At 34.1% G+C, this 18746-nt stretch overlaps 1 protein-coding gene across 2 annotated transcripts in view; it reads right to left on the minus strand.

The window, feature by feature from the left end:
* LOC118833326 (PHD finger protein 6-like) overlaps positions 1–18746 on the minus strand; it is a 35614-nt gene that overhangs the window by 14270 nt on the left and 2598 nt on the right. For both annotated transcript variants that reach the window (XM_036740691.1, XM_036740690.1), the window contains exons 2-5: positions 18312–18488; positions 18067–18168; positions 5553–5686; positions 5298–5341 (exon numbers count right to left, since the gene is read on the minus strand). In XM_036740691.1, coding sequence (XP_036596586.1) covers positions 5298–5341; positions 5553–5686; positions 18067–18168; positions 18312–18449 — 418 coding nt within the window. In that variant the 5' untranslated portion in view covers positions 18450–18488. The remainder of the gene's footprint in view (positions 1–5297; positions 5342–5552; positions 5687–18066; positions 18169–18311; positions 18489–18746) is intronic.

Genomic DNA, 18746 nt, shown 5'->3' on the forward strand with positions numbered 1-18746 from the left:
AGAGGTCTAGAATATCTAGGGTATTAATGAAAAGAAATGCTAGAGGATGTGGCCTAGCCATACCAGATATTAAACCGTACTATAGAGCAGCAGTCATCAAAACTACCTGGTACTGGCTAAGAAACAGAGTTGTGGATCAGTGGAATAGGATAGGTACACAAGATGGAGAAGTCAACAACTATAGCAATCTACTCTTTGATAAACCCAAAGAGGCCAGCTTCTGGGCTAAGAATTCACTATTTCACAAAAACTGTTGGGAAAATTGGAAAATGGTAGGGCAGAAACTGGGCATAGACCAATATCTTACATCATATACCAAAATAAAGTCAAAATGGGTTTATGATTTAGGAGTAAAGGCTGATACTATAAGTAATTTGAGAGAGCAAGGAATAGTTTACTTATCAGATTTATGGAAAAGAAAAGAATTCATGACCCAACAAGAGATAGACAGCATTACAAAATGCAAAATGGATAATTTTGATTGTTAAATCAAATGTTTTTGTACAAAAAAAAGCCAATGCAACAGAAATTAGGAGGGAAGCAGAAAATTGGGAGAAAATCTTTACAACTAGTGTATCTGATAAAGCCTCATTTCTAAAATATACAGGGAACTGAGCCAAATATATAGGAATAGAAGCCATTCCCCAATTGAGAAATGGTCAAAGGATATGAACAGGCAGTTTTCAGAGGAAGAAATTAAAGATACGTATAGGCATATGAAAAAATGCTCTAAATCACTACTGATTAGAGAAATGCAAATCAAAACAACTCTTAGATACCACATCTCTCCTGTCAGATTGGCTAAAATAACAAAACAGGAAAATGATAAATGCTGGAGAGGATGTGGGAAAATTGGAACACTGTTACATTGCTGGTGGAGTTGTGAGATGATCCAGCCATTTTGGAGAGTAATTTGGAACTACGCCCAAAGGGCTATAAAAATGTTCATACCCTTTGACCCAATTTCTAACTCAAAACTTACTTTAAAAATGTTAAAAATTGTTTTAACGTGTAATTGGGGGAAGCAAAAAGATTTTTGTTTTTTTTTTAAAGCAGAGGTTGAAATTAAATTCTCAGACAAAGCAAAACCAAACATTCTAAATTCTAAGTTATTCCTATGGCTTCTATGAATTTAATTATAAAACATTTCACAGAAATAAAGACAGTAAGCATTTATTTCATCCTTTCTGTGTGGCAGGTAAGGCTCTAAGGGCTAAGAATAGAAACAAAAATTAAAGACAGTCCCCGCTTTAAAAAGCTCAGAGATTCCTAGGGCAGAATACATAACTACAAAAACAATTACATACAAATAATTACAGAAAAATTGGAGTTGAAGGCATTTAGGGTAGCCTTCAACTCTATCTTAATCCTAAATGCTCCCAGTCACAACAACAAAAAGATGTAAGAGGAAAGAAATTCAGGCCAGACATCCTGACTCCCCATAAATGTACAGAGCCTACTATGAATATGAAGTCCAAAGACAAGAAGTACGCTGTTAAGAACAAATAAACAAAAACTCGAAATAGCTACCATCCCAATAGAGAAACTGGACACAAACACAAAAGAAGGATGACTTGAAAACATATACAAACAAAAGCCTTAAAGATAAATGCAGCCTGAATACAAACACAATAAGAATTCCAATAAATTAAAGAGGCAGCTTAAAAATTATTTTAGAAACCAAATGAAAGGAATAGAGGAAAGACTAGGAAAGAAGCAAGAGTTAGGAAACTATGAAAAGGAAACTAACAGCTTGGAAAAGCAGTACAAAACCCAAATGAAGAAAACTGATGCCTTCAAATTTAGGACTGACCAAATGAAATCTAAAGACTACATGAGACATCAAGAAATAACAGAACAATGTGAAAAAAGATTTAAAAAAGCTAATAGAAAATGTGAAATATCATATGGGAAAAACAACTGATCCGGAATACAGACTGAGGAGTGATAGTTTAAGAACCACTACAGGAAAGCCAGGAACAAAAAGGGCCTAGACATTCAAGAAATCATGAAAGAAAACTGTCTTAAAAACTCACTTAAAATAAAGCTCTGGAAAAATGTATTTGCATGAGATGAAGTAATAAAGGCAGGGATAGCAATCACAATCTCAGACAAGGCAAAAGCAAAAACAGACAAAATTAGAAGAGATGACCAGGGAAACAACATGTTTTTCAAAACTACCATAGGTGAATTAATAAAAAACATGTATGTACAAACAGCACAGCATCTAGATTCTTAAAGTGAAAGTTAAATAAGAAACAGGAGGAAATAATAAAACTATCATAATGGGGAGACCTTGACTTATTCCTTTTATACCTAGACCCACTGAACCAATAAATGAACAAAAAGTGAATGACCTGCACAGAATTTTAAAGAAGTTAGATAATGATAAACCTCTGGAGAATAATCAATGGGAAAATAAAGATATATTTATATCTCAGCTGTGCATGGCACATTCACAAAAATCAATTAGAACATAAAAGCTTCACAAACAGGTATAAAAGTAAAAATACTACTATTCTAGACAATGCAATAAAAATTACATTCTACATTTGCCACTGAAGCAAAGTCTAAATATTAATAGGAAATTGAAAATGTTTTTAAAATACAAGAAAATGTGATGACTGAAAAAAAATTAATAGGAAATGATATAATTTAATACTAAAGTCTGGAAATGAAATAATTTAATACTAAAGTGGATTGGTCAAGGAAAAAATTACAGAAACAATAATTTTATTAAAGGATTTTATAACAAGTAGATGACATACAAAAATTAGTGTGATGCAGCCTATCTACAGCTTAGGGTAAAAAATTATCTCTAAACTTTTAAAAATTTTTATTTTTAATAGCATTTAATTTTTTCCAATTATACATGAAGACAATTTCCAACATTCATTTTTTATATGATTTTGAGTTCCAAATTTTTCTTCTTCCCTCCCTTCTATCCCCAAGATGGCAATCAACCTGACATAGGTTATATATGTGCTATCATGAGAAACATCTAAACTATTTCATTAACAAAAAAAGGGAAAAGAGCAGATCAATAAACTGGCCATAAAACTATAAAACCAACTATTTTAAAACCCCCAGCTAAATCAAACCAAAATTGAAATCCTGAAAATCAAAGGAGAGATAAAAAAAAATGTAAGCTAAGAAACAACTGAATAAATGAAACTAGGAGTTGGTTTTTTAAAAATAAAATAAGCGATTAATTAAGAAAAGGAAAAATATCAAATTAACAGTATCAAATATGAACAAGTTGAAATCACAAGTAATGAAGAGTAAAAACAATTATTATTTTGTCCAACTGTATTTCAATAAAACTGACAAATGAAATGGAAGAATATTTACAAAAATACACCCAGATTAACAAAATGGGAAATATATCACGTATCCCTATTATAGAAAAAGAAACTGAACAAGCCATATTGACTCTCAAAGTAAAAGTCATAGGAACACATTGAATTTATGAGTGAATTCTATCAAACGCTATCAGAACAATTCATTCAAATACTACACAAACTGAGAAAAGACAAAAGGGATCGCACCAAATTCCTTCTATGACACAATTAACATCTCCACAATGAAACACATGAGAGTCAAAACAGATTTAAAAAATTATAAATCGATATCCCAAAAGAGTATTGATGTATAAATTTTAAATAAAAATTTAGGAAGGAGACTACAATAATAAATCACAAAGATCTTAAACTACAATCAAGCTGTAGCATATTATCCATTCTTGCCTTTCCTTGTACAATTAGGGAAGTTCTTATCTCCTAAGAAACCCTCACAGGAATCAGGGAATGTGTTATCCCTGGTTCACTAATAATATGCTCGTGATACGTAAGTCTCATAAATCAATCCAGGGAGTTAGCCCACTTTCTTTAGTGTAACTAATCATACTGTCTCCACTCCCATGTTTTCTAAAGGTGTAACCAAACGCATTGTGTCTTTCCCACCTACCTAACTCTGCACTCCCCAAAACTATATTAAGGCTGGCACGCCATGTCTTCAGGTCTTTGGTCACCAAGAGAGGCCATTGACCCAATTTACTGATTAATCTTTTTTGGTTTTCAATCATATCCAACTCTTTAGAACTCCACGTAAGTGAGCCTAAGGCCACATTTGAAGTCAGGTCTTCCTAACTGCAGGCCTAGCATAATCCACTGTACCATCTAACTGCCCTTAGTTACTGCTAGCCTCAGTCACAAACTGTTCATGCTCAAAGTACTGTCTCTCAATTTACCTTAATTTTCAAACATAACAAGTTCCTGACTAAACAAGAGATAAGGAGGAGGTTCAAAGGTGGCAAAAAATGATTCTGAGTTCGTGAAATTAAAAAAATTTAAAAAACTTTACAAACTTTAAAATAAGAAAAGCAGGGGTGGGGGGAATCTTCACACCAATTTTCTCTCAATAAGATTTCATTTCTAAAATCAGTGTGGAACTGAATCAAACTGAAAAGAATAAGTTATTCCCCAACTGATAAACTTCAAATTACAACAATTACCGGGTAAACTAGCCAAAAGCTGAAAAAAGTGTAATCTCAAGAGGAGGAGGGCCTTTCAGGAAACAAGTATACTATTAGTGGAGCTGTGAACCAGACCATTCTGGAGAGCAAATGTCCAAAAGGTTATTAAACTGTGCATTCTTTGTCTTTGTTTCCCCAAAAGTTGCCACCCAACATCTATAGCTCTTTATCACTTTTCCCAACCATTCATGAGGTACCTGCAGAAAACTTTGTTTACTAGTCATCCCTCATTTCTGACATGAGACTAGCCTCTCTTCTCTTCTTGTTATAAACTGTTTACTCCCTCTTTTTTTTCAGAGTTGTTGGTTATAGGTTACTTACAACCACTATTATCATATCATTAGAAGACAAGTGCTATACAGCTTGAGTTTTACAACTGGTATCCACAAAATATGAGCACAAGAACAAAGATATCTTGTCCAATGGGAAGAGCTTCCTTACTATTAATCTCATAGAAAAAAATAAACAAGCAGAAAAAAAAAAGGCAAATGGGGAGGGGGTGTAGCCCTATTATTGAACTGTACAAGTTTTTGCCCTTCTTTTATTACCCTTCAAAGATTTGTACGATCTTGGGTAAGTCACAAAACCTCTCTGGATCTCAATTATCTATTAAAGAGAGTTTAACTATAGCATTCAAAGTTCCTTCCATCTTTGAATCCTATCTTTTCAGACCATTATTCTAGCATTAATTATCCTTAGCTTTACAAAATCTGCTATGTCATCTGTATTTTACTGAAAAGAAAAAGCATCAAGTAGTTTTTACCTTCAGAGTTATGTCCAGGTTTCTTATGTTTTCTACAATAAAGCCTATAAAATAAAAGTTAAAAATATTATGCAAGGAACAAATCATACAATCTATTTTCAATTTTGTAAAAAGACAATTTTTTTGTTCTTTGTAAAACTCTTAGGATGCAAGATTTGAATAACTTTCTTATATTCACTTCACTAATAGATTAACTGATTACATACTTACAAAAAAGAAAATATAAAAAACTGGAAAATAAAGGAAATTAATCACATGTAAATCCCTTGTGAAGGTTCCTCTTGCATCTGAGCATTATCACGTAAGGCACAAAGGTAGTGATATGTTCTGTGACATGTTTTCACATCGCATCCAATCGTTGCTCCTGGACAATGGCATAAAGAACACATCTACAGCAACATAAAATAATGACAATCAGATTTCACTACATGTATATTATTAGATGTTATTAGAACAGATATATAGCAAATTCCTTCTAAGAAAAAAAGATCACTTATTGCACTAATTGTGCTAGTAATAATCACTAGTTTGATAACCATTCAACTCTCCTTTGTAACTTAATCAAAACCAATTACTTTCATTTTACATACTCAAGTTGTATGCTATGTCATGCCCCATCATTTATTTGCTAATAAAATTAAAAGCAATAATCATGCTTTAAATCAGGAATAATAAAAGAAATGCAAATCGAAACGACCTTGTGGTTTTAACTCATGCTCTGCAAATTGAAAAAACAACAAGAAATGGCAACAATCAATGTTGGGGATGTGGGAATGTGGAATGATAAAATAATAATACTACATGATTGGTGGAGCTGTGAAATGGTGGAACTATTTTGGAAGGTTATTTGGAATTATGAAAATAAAGTGACTAAAATATCCGTACTCTTTGAACAAGAGGCTCCATCACTGGATTTACAAACTAAGGAAGCTACTCATACAAAAAAATTTCCCCCCCAATATGGAAGCTGGAAAACAGGAACTGGCTTAAACTCTCCCCCAAATCCCTCCAAACACCTGCACAAAATGCCTCTGAACGAATTCTAGAGCTACAGAACCCAAGAAATAGCAGAGGGAAGCAGGTCTCCAGCCCAGGAGAGCCTGGATGGTCACTGGGAAGGGTCAATAACACAGCTCTGGAAGAGGAGCACAGCCCAGCACGGGCCACATCAGGGCAGACCAGGAGCTGAGGAGATAAAGCGGAGCAGGCTACTGGGCCAAGAATCACTGAGCAGTAGCAGTTACTAGACTTCTCAACCCACAAAAGCCAAAGACAATTTAGCAGATTAGTGGGAAAACTGCTGATCACTGAGAGAAGTCCATGGTCTGACCCCAGGCCTGGGGGTGGTGGAAATGGTGCAGTGGTAGCGCTGGCAGCAGCAGGAAGTTCCTGCAGTTGCTTCCAGAGCACCAGTGTCAGCAGCTTCCCAAGTCCCTGGCTCACACGGTGGGAGGAATCAAGCAGCAGAATAGAGCAGGAGCAAAGAGTGCTTTGCTGGCACAGAGGCAGGTTCTCTTGCTGTCCCCTGCTTGGTGGTTCTTGGGGGAGGAGGCACAATGGTGTGGCAGGGCATGCCATACAGAAGTAGCTTTGAAAACTGTAGTACTTGGACCCTAAAGCTTGGGACAAAGTACTCTGTATTCTACAAGTAGTCACACCCTGACAAAAGGCTCAAGGGTCAAGTAGTTGGCTGGGAACTTGAACAGGCAGTGAAAATGAACTCGAGATGCAAACTCAAACTCTAGAATCCCTTTTTGATGATAAAGAAGATCAAAATATACAGCTAGAAGAAGTCAACAAAGTCAAAGAGCCTACATTAAAAGCCTCCAAGGAAAATATGAACTTGTTTCAGGCCATGGAAGACCTCAAAAGGTATTTGGAAAAGTAAGTAAGAGAAGGATAGGAAAAACTGGAATGAGAAATGAGAGTGATGCAAGAAAATCATGAAAAACAAGTCAATAACTTGCTAAAGGAGACCCAAAAAATATACTGAAGAAAATAACACCTTAAAGAATAGACACCCAAATGTCAAAAGAGCTCCAAAAAGGCAATGAGGAAAAGAATGCCATGAAAGGCAGAGTTACCTAAATGAAAAAGGAGATCCAAAAGACTACTGGAGAAAATACAACCTTAAAAACTAGACTGGGGCAATTGAAAGCTAGTGACTTTGTAAGAAATCAAGAAATTATAAAACAGAACCAAAGGAATGAAAAAATGGAAGACAATGTGAAATATCTCACTGGAAAAACCACTGACCTAGAAAATAGATCCCAGAGATATAACTGAAAAATTATTGGACTACCTGAAAGCCATGATCAAAAAAAACAGCCTATGCATCATCTTTCAAGAAATTATCGAGGAAAACTGCCCTGATATTCTAGACCAGAGGGTAAAAAGAATCCACCAATTGCCTCTTGAAAAAGATCCCCAAAAGAAAACTTCTAGGAACATTGTTGCCAAATGCCAGAGTTCCCAGGTCAAGGAGAAAATACTGTAGACAGCCAAAAAGAAAAATTTGAGTATTGTGGAAACACAACCAGGATACCACAAGATCTAGCAGCTTCTATATTAAGGGATCAAAGGGCTTGGAATATGATATTCTGGAAGTCAAAGGTGATAGGATTAAAACCAAAAATCACCTAACCAACAATACTGAGTATAATGCTCCAAGGCAAAATACTGACTTTCAATAATATAAAGGACTTTCCAGCTTTCTCAGTGAAAAGACCACAGCTGAATAGAAAATCTGACTTCCAAACACAAGACTCAAGAGAAGCATGAAAAGGTAAACAAGAAAGAGAAATCATATGGAACTTACTAAAGTTGAACTGTTTAAATTAAATTAACGGGTGAGAGAGGAATATATTGAGAAAGGGAGAAAGGGAGAGATAGAATGGAGTAAACTATCTCGCATAAAAGTGGCAAGAAAAAGCAGAATGGGTGAATCTTGCTCTCATTGGATTTGACCTGAGGAGGGAATAACATACACACTCAATTGGGTATCTTACCACCCCACAGGAAACTAGGGGGAAGGGGATAAGAGAGGGGGGATAATAGAAAGGAGGGCAGATAGGGGGAGGAGGTAATCCAAAGCAAACACATTTGAAAAAGGACAGGGTCAAGGGAAAAAACTGAACAAAGGAGGACAGAACAGGATGGAGGGAAATTATAGTTAAGTCTTACACAAGATGAGTATTGTGGAAGTGTTTTACATAATGATACATGTATGATCTATGTTAAATTGCTTGCCTTCTCAAGGATGGTGGGTGGAGAGGGCAGAAGGGAGAGAATTTGTAACTCAATGTTCTAAAAACAAATGCTCAAAAAAAAGTTGTTTTTTATGTGCAACGAGAAATAAGATATACAGACAATGGGGAATAGAATTCTATGTTGCCCTACAAGAAAGTAAGGGGAAAGAGGATAAGGTGGGGGAGTGGGGTGACACAAAGGAGGGCAAACCAGAAAGGGACAATCACAATATAAGCCATCTTGGGATGGGGGAAGGGTAGAAATGGGGAGAAAATTTGGAAATCAATGTTGAACACTAAAAAGAAATATTAAATGAAGAAATTTTTAAAAAGAGATACAGGTTGAAAAAAAAATGAAAAAATTTCCCAAACATGCCCCAATAATTCTAGCAGTTCTTTTTTGATAGCTAAGAAGTGGAAATAAACAATTCCCATCAACTGAGAAATAGCTAAACAAACTGTGGTATATGTATGTAATGGAATTCTACCTTGATGTAAAAAATTATATGTGACAATATAAAGAATCATGCAAAGATCTATACGAACTGATGCAGCGAAGTAAACAGTCAAGCAAACTGTATATACAGCAACTAAGACAATATAAATGGAAAGAAAAGTGACAAATCAAAAAAAATCAAAAGTAAATGTAACCAAATTTCATGAGATCAAGCAGGACTCAAATAAAGATAGGAATAGATGCCTTCCCCACTCCCCCAAATTACTGCTTTCTGTATGTAGAAAGACTACAACTATTAACACATTGCATAATTTTCAGATTTTTTTCAATCTATCAATCAGGTGTGCTTGATTGTTTTCCTCTTTAAAAAAGAACTATTTGTCATTCAGGTTGGTTCTCTAGTGGAGAAGGGATAAGGATACTTGAGATAACTACAACAATGTGAGAAACAAAATAGTAACCTGCTTTTTTGAAAGCATATGGACAGCATTCCTTCAGAACTGTCTTGGATCATTAATAAGATTAAGAAGAGCTAAGACTGAGGTTAAGATTGAAAAGAGCTAAATCATTCACAGTTGTTCTTTAGTCATTTTTGTTGTTATTGTGGCTCAATGCTCTCCTAGAACTGCTTACTTCACTCTGCATCAGTTGATGTAAGACTTTTTCTGAAATCATCCTGCTTGTCATTTCTTATAGCACAATAATATTTCATTGCAATCATATACAAGTTGTGATTTGTTTACCCATTTCCCAGTTGATGGACATCCCCTCAATTTCCAATTCTTAGCCATTACAAAAAGAACTGATTTAAATATTTTTATACAAATAGCTTCTTTCTCTTCCTTAAAAAAAAATCTCCTTGGAATACCCTTGGAATAAGGGTATTACTGGATCAAAAGTATGCACAGCTTCATGGGGCACAGTTCCAAACTGTTCCCCAGAATGGCTGGATTAGTTCACAACTAGTGTCCCAGTTTTTCAACATTTATCTTTTTCCTTCTCTGTCACATTTGCCAATATGATAGGTGGGAAATGTCACCTGAGAGATAAACTTATTTCTGAAAAGGAGTTTAATGATGAAATACAATTTCAAATGTCCCACAAAACTAACAAGACTCAAGTTCAGAATAAACAATAAATCTACAAAACCCCTAATGAACTGCTTGCCTATATGTAGGGGCTATTTAAAATTTAAAAAGAAATTACTATTCCTCTGCATTATTAGTTACATCATCGAGCAGCACAGTCATCCACCATTAAGGTAAAAATATTACTAAAAAAAAATCAAGAAAGCTTTAAGGAAATACTTCTAAGGAAACTGCTGTTCTGGTAGGGAATATAAAAGTTTTCCTGTACTTTAGTCTTCAAATATTGTGCCACCATAATGGCATATACTGTTCATGGTATTGCTGGAACATTTCCTTGCCTTTAAAATATAATCACAATTCAAGTTTTAAAGGCAATTTTATCAGGATAGCTCAATTTATTAGGATGTACAGATACTATGATCCTATGTTCAATTAACAGGTGAGAAACAGCTCCTAGAGATGAAATGACTTGCCTTAGGGCATGAAGTTACTTGGTTTTAGGGCTGGAACTAAAATCAGATCAGGTCCAGTGACTTTTCCAATATATCCAACTGGCTCTCAATATATTCAAAATTATTAATCAAGAGCAAAAGAAATGTGGATCACAAAAAAGAAGAAAAACAAATCACTGGTATCAAAAATTAGAAGGGTAAATAAAGGGTAAAACTTAATGAAGACTCAGAATGCATTCTGAAGCATTTACTTTTTCGCATAGTCATTATATAAGACTTTGTTTTGTTTGATCATGTATATTTATAATGGATTTTTTCTTGCCTTCTCAATGGGGGAAGGAGAGAATTCAAAACTGAAAAAAAAGATTTTAAAAAATAAAACTAACTGAAAGCTGAATATTGAATTAATAAATTTAAGTAGGAGCTACTGAAAAAAAAAACCTAAGAAAACAGATTAATAGCCAGCTAACTATTTTTTAAAGTAAGCAAGAAAAATAAAATTTTGTGCATCAAAATAAAAAAGAAAACTTAGAAAAACTGAAGAATTAAGAAAATTATAAGAAATTAATTTGCTTGACTTAAATGCTGAAAAAAAAATCACTTATAGAAACAGATGAATACTTACAAAAACATAAAATGTTAAGATTGCTTATATAACTCAATATTGGACACAGCAGAAATGAATAACCAATTTGGGGGTGAGGGTGCTTGAAGATCAATTAGATTCACAAATTCTATAAGTAATTCAAAGAGCAATTCCTTCCAATACTATATAAACTGTTTTCATTAATAGCAAAACTTTCCAGTTTCTATGATTTGAAAATATGGCATTGCTATCTAAACCAAAGAGAGACAAAGCACAAAAAGAAAATTATAAACCAAACTTACTAGTATTGATCCAAGAATTTCAAATACTATCTTATTTGATAGGATAAGGAGGATAAAGTAGGATAAAACAATGCACTAGAAAGATTATACACTACAACCAGGTTAGGCTTATAACAGGAATGTTCGGTTAGTTCCACTTAAGGAAGAGTAAAAATGCAATAAATCATATTAACAAAGTGCCTGGCACAAAGTAAGTGCTCAATAAATGTTTATTGAATTGAATTAAATGTTAATAATGCATAAAATAAATTTCTTGATTGTATCAATAGTTGCCGAAAAGGCTTCTGACAAAACCAATACTCTTTACATTTAAAAACTCTAAAAATCACAGGAATAAATGGAACTTTTTTAATAAAGTAAGTAATTTTTATCTGGATCCAATAACAAAAATTACATATAATGAAGAAAAATTGGGCTGTCTAACAAGATGAGGGGAAAGCAAAAACATTCATTATATCAAGTGTTATGTAACACTTGTTTAACATAGTGCTAAAAATGTTTATAAGTATCAACGTGTGAAATAATATTACTAGTTACGGAAATGAAACAAGAAAGAGTAAAGAGGGTATAACCATGTGCAACCAGAAGTACTGCTTTTGTAGAGCATATCACAATGCATTTACAGAATCCTAAAGCCAACTAAAAATTAAATAATGGCCCTGACTCTGACTGAGCAAAGAACAAGTTGTGGAAAGACTCTCAGTGGATCAATAAGGACGAAACAAGCCGCAGTCTACTGGAAATCCTATCCAGAAAAAGGCAGAAACTTGCAGATCTCAGATCAAAAGGGCAATGAATAGACCTACCTGTATCACACAACTCTAGGAGTACTAAAACCTTGCAGGTTCCGAGCCACAACTATGAAAGCAACACAAAGACATAAGAAAACAGAAATTCAGGCCAGATATCCCCTTGACTCCCCACTATGAACTTGACAGAGCCCACTATGAACATAAAGTCCAAAGATAATTAGGCTGCAAGAACAAGCAAACAAACAAATAACAGAAACTAAAAATAGCTATAATCCCAATAGAGAAACTGGATACAAACACAAAAGAACAGAATGACTTGAAAACATTTACCAAAAAAGCCTCAAAGATAAATGCAACTTAAATACAAATACAATAAGAATTCCAATAACAGTTAAAGTAAGAGTTAAAGAAGGAGCTAAAAAAAGAAAACAAATTAAAGCAGTAGTGGAAAGACAAGGAGAAAACAATTAGGAAGGTATGAAAAGGGAAAAGAAATGAAAAAAGAATAAAAAAGAGGTACAAAACTCAATTAAGAAAAATGACAACTCCAAATTTAGGATTGACCAAATGTAATCTAAAAACTCCATAAAGTATCTAGAAATAATAGAACAAAGTTAAAAAGAAATAGAAGATTGAACCCCGCCCCTCCCCCAGAAAATATCACATAGGATGAACAACTAACCTAGAAAAGAAATTGAGGAATAACTCAAGAATCACTATAATACCAGAAAACCGTGAACGAAAAACCCCACAAAACAAAACAAAAAAATCCTACATACTGAACTACAAGAAATCATAAAAAGAAATTACCTAAATATCTTAAAATCAGAGGACAAGGTAGAAATTGAAAGAATATACCAGTCACTTCCTGAAACACCTAAATGAAAACTTCCAGAAATCCAAAAGGAAGGAGCTGGGAGTAAAGAATTCAAGTACTAAGAAATCTCCAATTTTCCCAGTGAATATTGATACAAAAAAAATTAAGTAAGATATTAGCAAGGAGACTACAGCAATATTTCACAAAGATCATAAACGATACCAAGCTGAATTTGTGCCAGTAATTGTTTCAGTATGTGCCAGTGTTGTTTCAATATTAAGAAAACTGTAAGAATAACTATTAATAATAGAATCAACAGATATCATATGATCATTTCAATAAATGTAGAAAAAGCTTTGGACAACATACAACAGCAATTCCTGTTATAAATTCTAAAAAGCACAGAAATAAACAAAGATTTCTTTCAACTGTAAGTAATATTTATCTAAAACTAAGAGAAAGCAATATCTGTAATTGAGATAAGCTAGAAACCTCTACACTAAGATGGAGGTGAAGGCTATTCATTATCACTATTACTATTCAATATTGTACTACAATTAATAGCTATGCCAATAAGAAAGAAAAAGAAATTGAAGGAATGAACACAGGCTGAGAGAAAACAAAACTATCAGTTTTTGAAAAGTTTGTTAAGATTTACTCAGAAAATACTAATCAAAACTTCAAAGTTGCAGGATACAAAATAAACTAGCATAAATCACCCAATATTTCTATATACTACCAAAAAAATTCAGCAGGAAGAGATTTCATTTAAAATTACTGTAACAGTACAACATACTTGGAAATCTACTGCCAAGAAACACTGAACAATTATAAAATATTCTTTTTACAGTAAATAGATATCTAAGTAATTCAGGAAGCATTTATTGTCACAGCTAGTCCAAATCAATATCATAGAAATGATAATACTACCTAAATTAATCTACCTATTTAATGCTATTCCAAACTATCAAAAAAAATTACTTCATAAAGCTAAAAAAATAAAACAGAGGAATTATGACAAAAGTTCAGGAGTATCAAAGGAATCAATAAATAAAAATGAAAAGGAAGGGGACCTACCAGTACCACATCTCAAACAATACTAAAAATTGAATTTACCAAAACAATTTTATATTGGGTAAGAAGCAGAAAGGTTGATCAATGGAACAGATTAGGTACACGACAGTCACAGGAAAATGACCACAGTAACCTAAGATAAACTAAAAGGTCCCAGTTACTGCAGCAAGGACTCACCATTCAACAAAAAACTGTCCAAAACAATAAAGTCCTAGTAGCAAAATAAACTCAAAATAAAGGGTGTCATCTTTAGTAAACTGGTGGCACATGTAATAAATTACCTGTTATTAACAGAAGAGCTTATGACCAAACAAGAGATGAAAATTTCGAATGTGATAAAATGGATAATTTTAATTATAACAGCATTTACAAGGTTTTGCACCAATAAAACCAAGGCAGCTAAAAACAGAAGAAAAACAGGAGACTAGAGAAAAAAATCTTTACAGCAAGTTTCTCTGAGAAAGGTCTTATTGCTATGAGATACTGAGAACTGAACCAAATTTTTTTTTTGATGGCAGAGGGCAGGGCATTGGGGCTAAGTGACTTACCCAAGGTCACACAGCTAGTAAGTGTGTCAAGTATCGCTCTACTCACTGTGCCACCTAGCTGCCCTGAACTGAATCAAATTTACAAGAATAAAAGCCACCCTCAATTAGTAAATAGTTAAAGAATGTGAATAGGTAGTTTTCAGAGGAAGAGGTAAAATTATGAATTATCACACGAAAAAATACTTTAAGTCTCTAAAAATTTAAGAAGTGGAAATTACAACTTTGAGGTAACAACACCTCACCATCCCATCAGATTGGCTAAGTTGACCAAAAAAAAAAAAGAAAGAAAATGACAAAATGGCATTGAGGGACAGTTAAATCCATGAGAAAAGAGGTATACTAATTCACTGTTGGTGGAACTGTGAACTAATCCTATTCCAGAAAGCAATATGGAACTAGGCAAATCTTTGACCCAGAAATACTACTACTAAGTAGTGGTACGGAAATCAAAGAAAAAAGTCCCATATGTACAAAAATACTTGTAGAAGCTTTTTTGTGATCACTGACAATTCAGAATTGGATTCAATTTTGGAATCAATTGGAAATGCAATGGAAATCAAATGGAAATTTGCAATCAACTGGAAATGGTTGGACAAGTTATGGTACATAAAAACAATACTGAAAGGATAATCAGCTCTGAAAGACTTAATAAATCTGATCAACATACTGACCAACCACAATTGCAAAGGATTCATGATGAAACATGATATAAATTTACAATAGAGAACTGATGGACTAAGTGCAACAATGAAGATTCAAAGAAAATCAAAAAAAGTCCCTACTTTCAAGGAGTTCACAATTATATACATACAAAATATATACAAGGTAAATGGGGGCAGGGAGGGGTATATGTGTGGTGGCACACAGTATGACAGATGGAGAAGACCACTTACAGAAGGCAGTAGTTGAACTGAAATGAGAACAAAGAACATTCTAAGAACATTCTAAGCAATTATAAGAGCAGAAAGTTAGGAAGGCAAGGTTGTGAAGGCCTACAAAAGCCAAATGCCTGCATGTGCCTGTGTGTGGGTAGGGAGTTTTGTAGTTACTGAATAATGTTTCAGTGAATAAATGTTTACTATGTACTATGTGCCAAGATACAAAGAAGACAAAGAAGACAGTCCTTATACATTCAAGCAGCTTATAATATGATGAGGAAAGATAACACAGAAAAGGAAAGCTTAAAATTGAGGTGGACAGAAGAGGTACTGACAGAAGAATATTGTGAAAAAAATCAAGTAAGTCCTGTTCTTTCTCATTACAGGGATTACTAAGCACTAGAGACACAAAAAAGAGGCAAAAGACAGTTCCTGCCTTCAAGAAGCTCATAAACTAATGGGGAAACAACACGCAAATAAAAACATATACAATGTAATCTACTGGAGATCCAGTTCAAGATGCCTGAGAGGTAATTGGAGGTGTGATATTAGAGGTCAGCAGAGAGACTGGGGTAGGAGAGGTAGATTTGAGAATCTTGAGTGCAGATGTGGTAATTGAATACACGCAAGCTAATGAGATCAGCAAGTCAAATAGTATAGGAGGAGAGCAGAAGAGGGCCTAGGACAGAACCCCGGGGAATACTTATGATTACATGACATACAGTAAAAGTAAAGCAGAGATGGAGCAGTTGGAAAGTGGTCAACTGTGTCAAAGGCTGCAGATAGGTCAGGGAGAAAAAGCCACTGGATTTGGCAACTAAGATCAGCAGTAAGTTTGGAGAGGGCAGTTTTGGTGGAATGATGAGATTGGAAGCCAGACTGTAAGGATTCAGAAGAAAGTAAGAGAAAGTGGAGGAATCTACAGTAAGAAGGATTTTTGAGAAGTTGAGCTACAAAAATCTAAAGAGAAACAGGACACTCCTCTTCTTCCTCCTCCTCCTTCTCTACTATGAGGAGAGATTAAAAATAAGTGGAAAGAACAAGAGAAGAGCCAAGAAGAATATCGTATCTGTTCTTTTAAGAATAACTTTGAGAGAATAAGTTATTTTGATTATTATAAATACCCTAATTAACCATAAAGGACATGTGAAGAATAATGCTACCTTCACCCAGAAAAAAAACTGATAAATAGTATGTACAGAATAATTTTACGTATATATGTTTACATATAAACATATATAACATACATACATATATATGCTTGTGTTTAATGGTGGTTATATTAGGGTGGGGGGGTAGAAAAAAGCACATAATAACTTTGCTGTGTATTTAAAAGGAATAGCTAGCCATACATACATAGTAAATTTGCAGTTTCATGTGTAATCATTTTCTTTATTTTATGAAAAGAAAGGAAGCTCACAAAAAATTTCCTTGTTTTTTCTGTAAAGTATAAGGCAAGGCTCTCAGTTTTGGCAGAGGCAGGGAACTACAGGACATATGAAAAGGTTAGGTAGATCTTAAAATTATCTGTGTAAAAATGTTGAGATCCCTGAGATCTGAGGAAAAAGACAACAGGCACAAAGTGGAATCTTTGGGAGACTCCAGAAGGTTCATCCACCTTTAGTATTCTCTTTTTTATTCAGAAAGGATATATTGATTTTAGGGAGGGAAATGGTCACAGAAGGAATTCAAAAGTTCTAACTCTAATTAAGAACTATCATTCTAGGAAGTCAAACCAAAACTTTTACCTCATCACACTGTGACCTTTTGTTCAAAATTCCTAAAAACAGGACCTCAGATAGAGAGATGTCCAAGGGCAATTAGATGGTGAGCTCCATTAGAGTTATACATCTCATTCTAAGAACTGGCTAAAATGGAATTCTTGCTGTTCCTAAAACATAACACTCCATACCTGTTGCCTGGAATGAACACCTTCCTAACCTCCGTCTCCCGGAAATGCTAATTTTTTCAAGACTAAGGTCAAAAGGCACTTCTTGAAGGTTTCCACATGCTTACATAGGTTTGTGTTGTCTTCCCAGATCAAATGGAAGCTATCTGAGAGCAAGGACCTCCTCCTTTTCTTTCTATGCTGTGGTTCAATTATTACCCATGTGCAGGTCATTCTCAAAATATATGTATCCTGCCCTAATGGCTCTACTTTACTTCCCTGCTTTTCACACTACGCTCTAAACAAATTAACCTACAGGCTATTCTATTCCGTTAACCCCAGGCAGAATGAATTCTTTCAATCAGTAATTCTTTCTTCTAGATCCAGCTCTTAACACGACTAATATTTACTATAATTATCACTGTTCATGCTTTTACCTGCTTCAAATATGCAGCAAACTTTAAAGTTCCATTAAAGTTGGGCTTGGAAACAGAAAGACCTACCACTGGGTGATTAAAGCATTAGTCATTTAACCTGTCAAGGTTTTAAGTTATAGACAAGGTGGTGACCTGTATCAGTAGAGGAATTTTTCACACTCAAAGTTCTCCATAGTGATTTAATTAGACTCCCCACCAACTCCAAAAAATTTATTTTTTTAAATACTCAACTTCTGACTTACCAGTTTAGTGCCTCTTTTCATTTCATTTTGAATGTCTTCAATAGAAAATCCACCAAGACACTCATTATCAGAATATGAGGATACCAAAGCAGATGAAAACAGCTACAATTATACAAAAAGACATTTTAAAGTCATTCAAATCTTGACATTGCATCCTGTGGCATATTTTAAAATATGCAAAATGGATATAATTCTACAGGAATGAAACTATATTTTCATAATTAATTTTTCAGAAATATACCTACCATACATTTGTGGTGAGCTACTACTTTCTGGTTTTCAGATATCAATAGTTGTCCGCATTCCTTGTCTTTATTAGATTTGCAAAATCCACATCTGTGTAGTCTTGAGTACGCTTTCTTCTGTTCACCTGAGCTTGACATGGTTTTTGATTAATAACACCGAAATCCTAAAAAAAAATGCTATAAAGAACACAGAAAAAAATGCAAGGTCATTAATTTTGAGGAAAAGTTTTATTAGCCACAAATCGATAAAACCTGATGTATCTCTATCACTAGTTGTGTGAACTTCAGGTAGTAAAGTGGAAAGACCACTGCATATGAAAACTTTGTACAATCCACAGCAAGTCACTTAACGCTTCAAGTTTTTCAGAAATTCTTAAATGCTTTAAGTGTCATGGACCAAATTGGCAGACTTCTCAGAATGATCATTTTAATTGA

The sequence above is a fragment of the Trichosurus vulpecula genome, unplaced genomic scaffold, assembly GCF_011100635.1.
Source record: "Trichosurus vulpecula isolate mTriVul1 unplaced genomic scaffold, mTriVul1.pri scaffold_31_arrow_ctg1, whole genome shotgun sequence".
In the NCBI taxonomy this organism is placed as follows: domain Eukaryota; kingdom Metazoa; phylum Chordata; class Mammalia; order Diprotodontia; family Phalangeridae; genus Trichosurus; species Trichosurus vulpecula.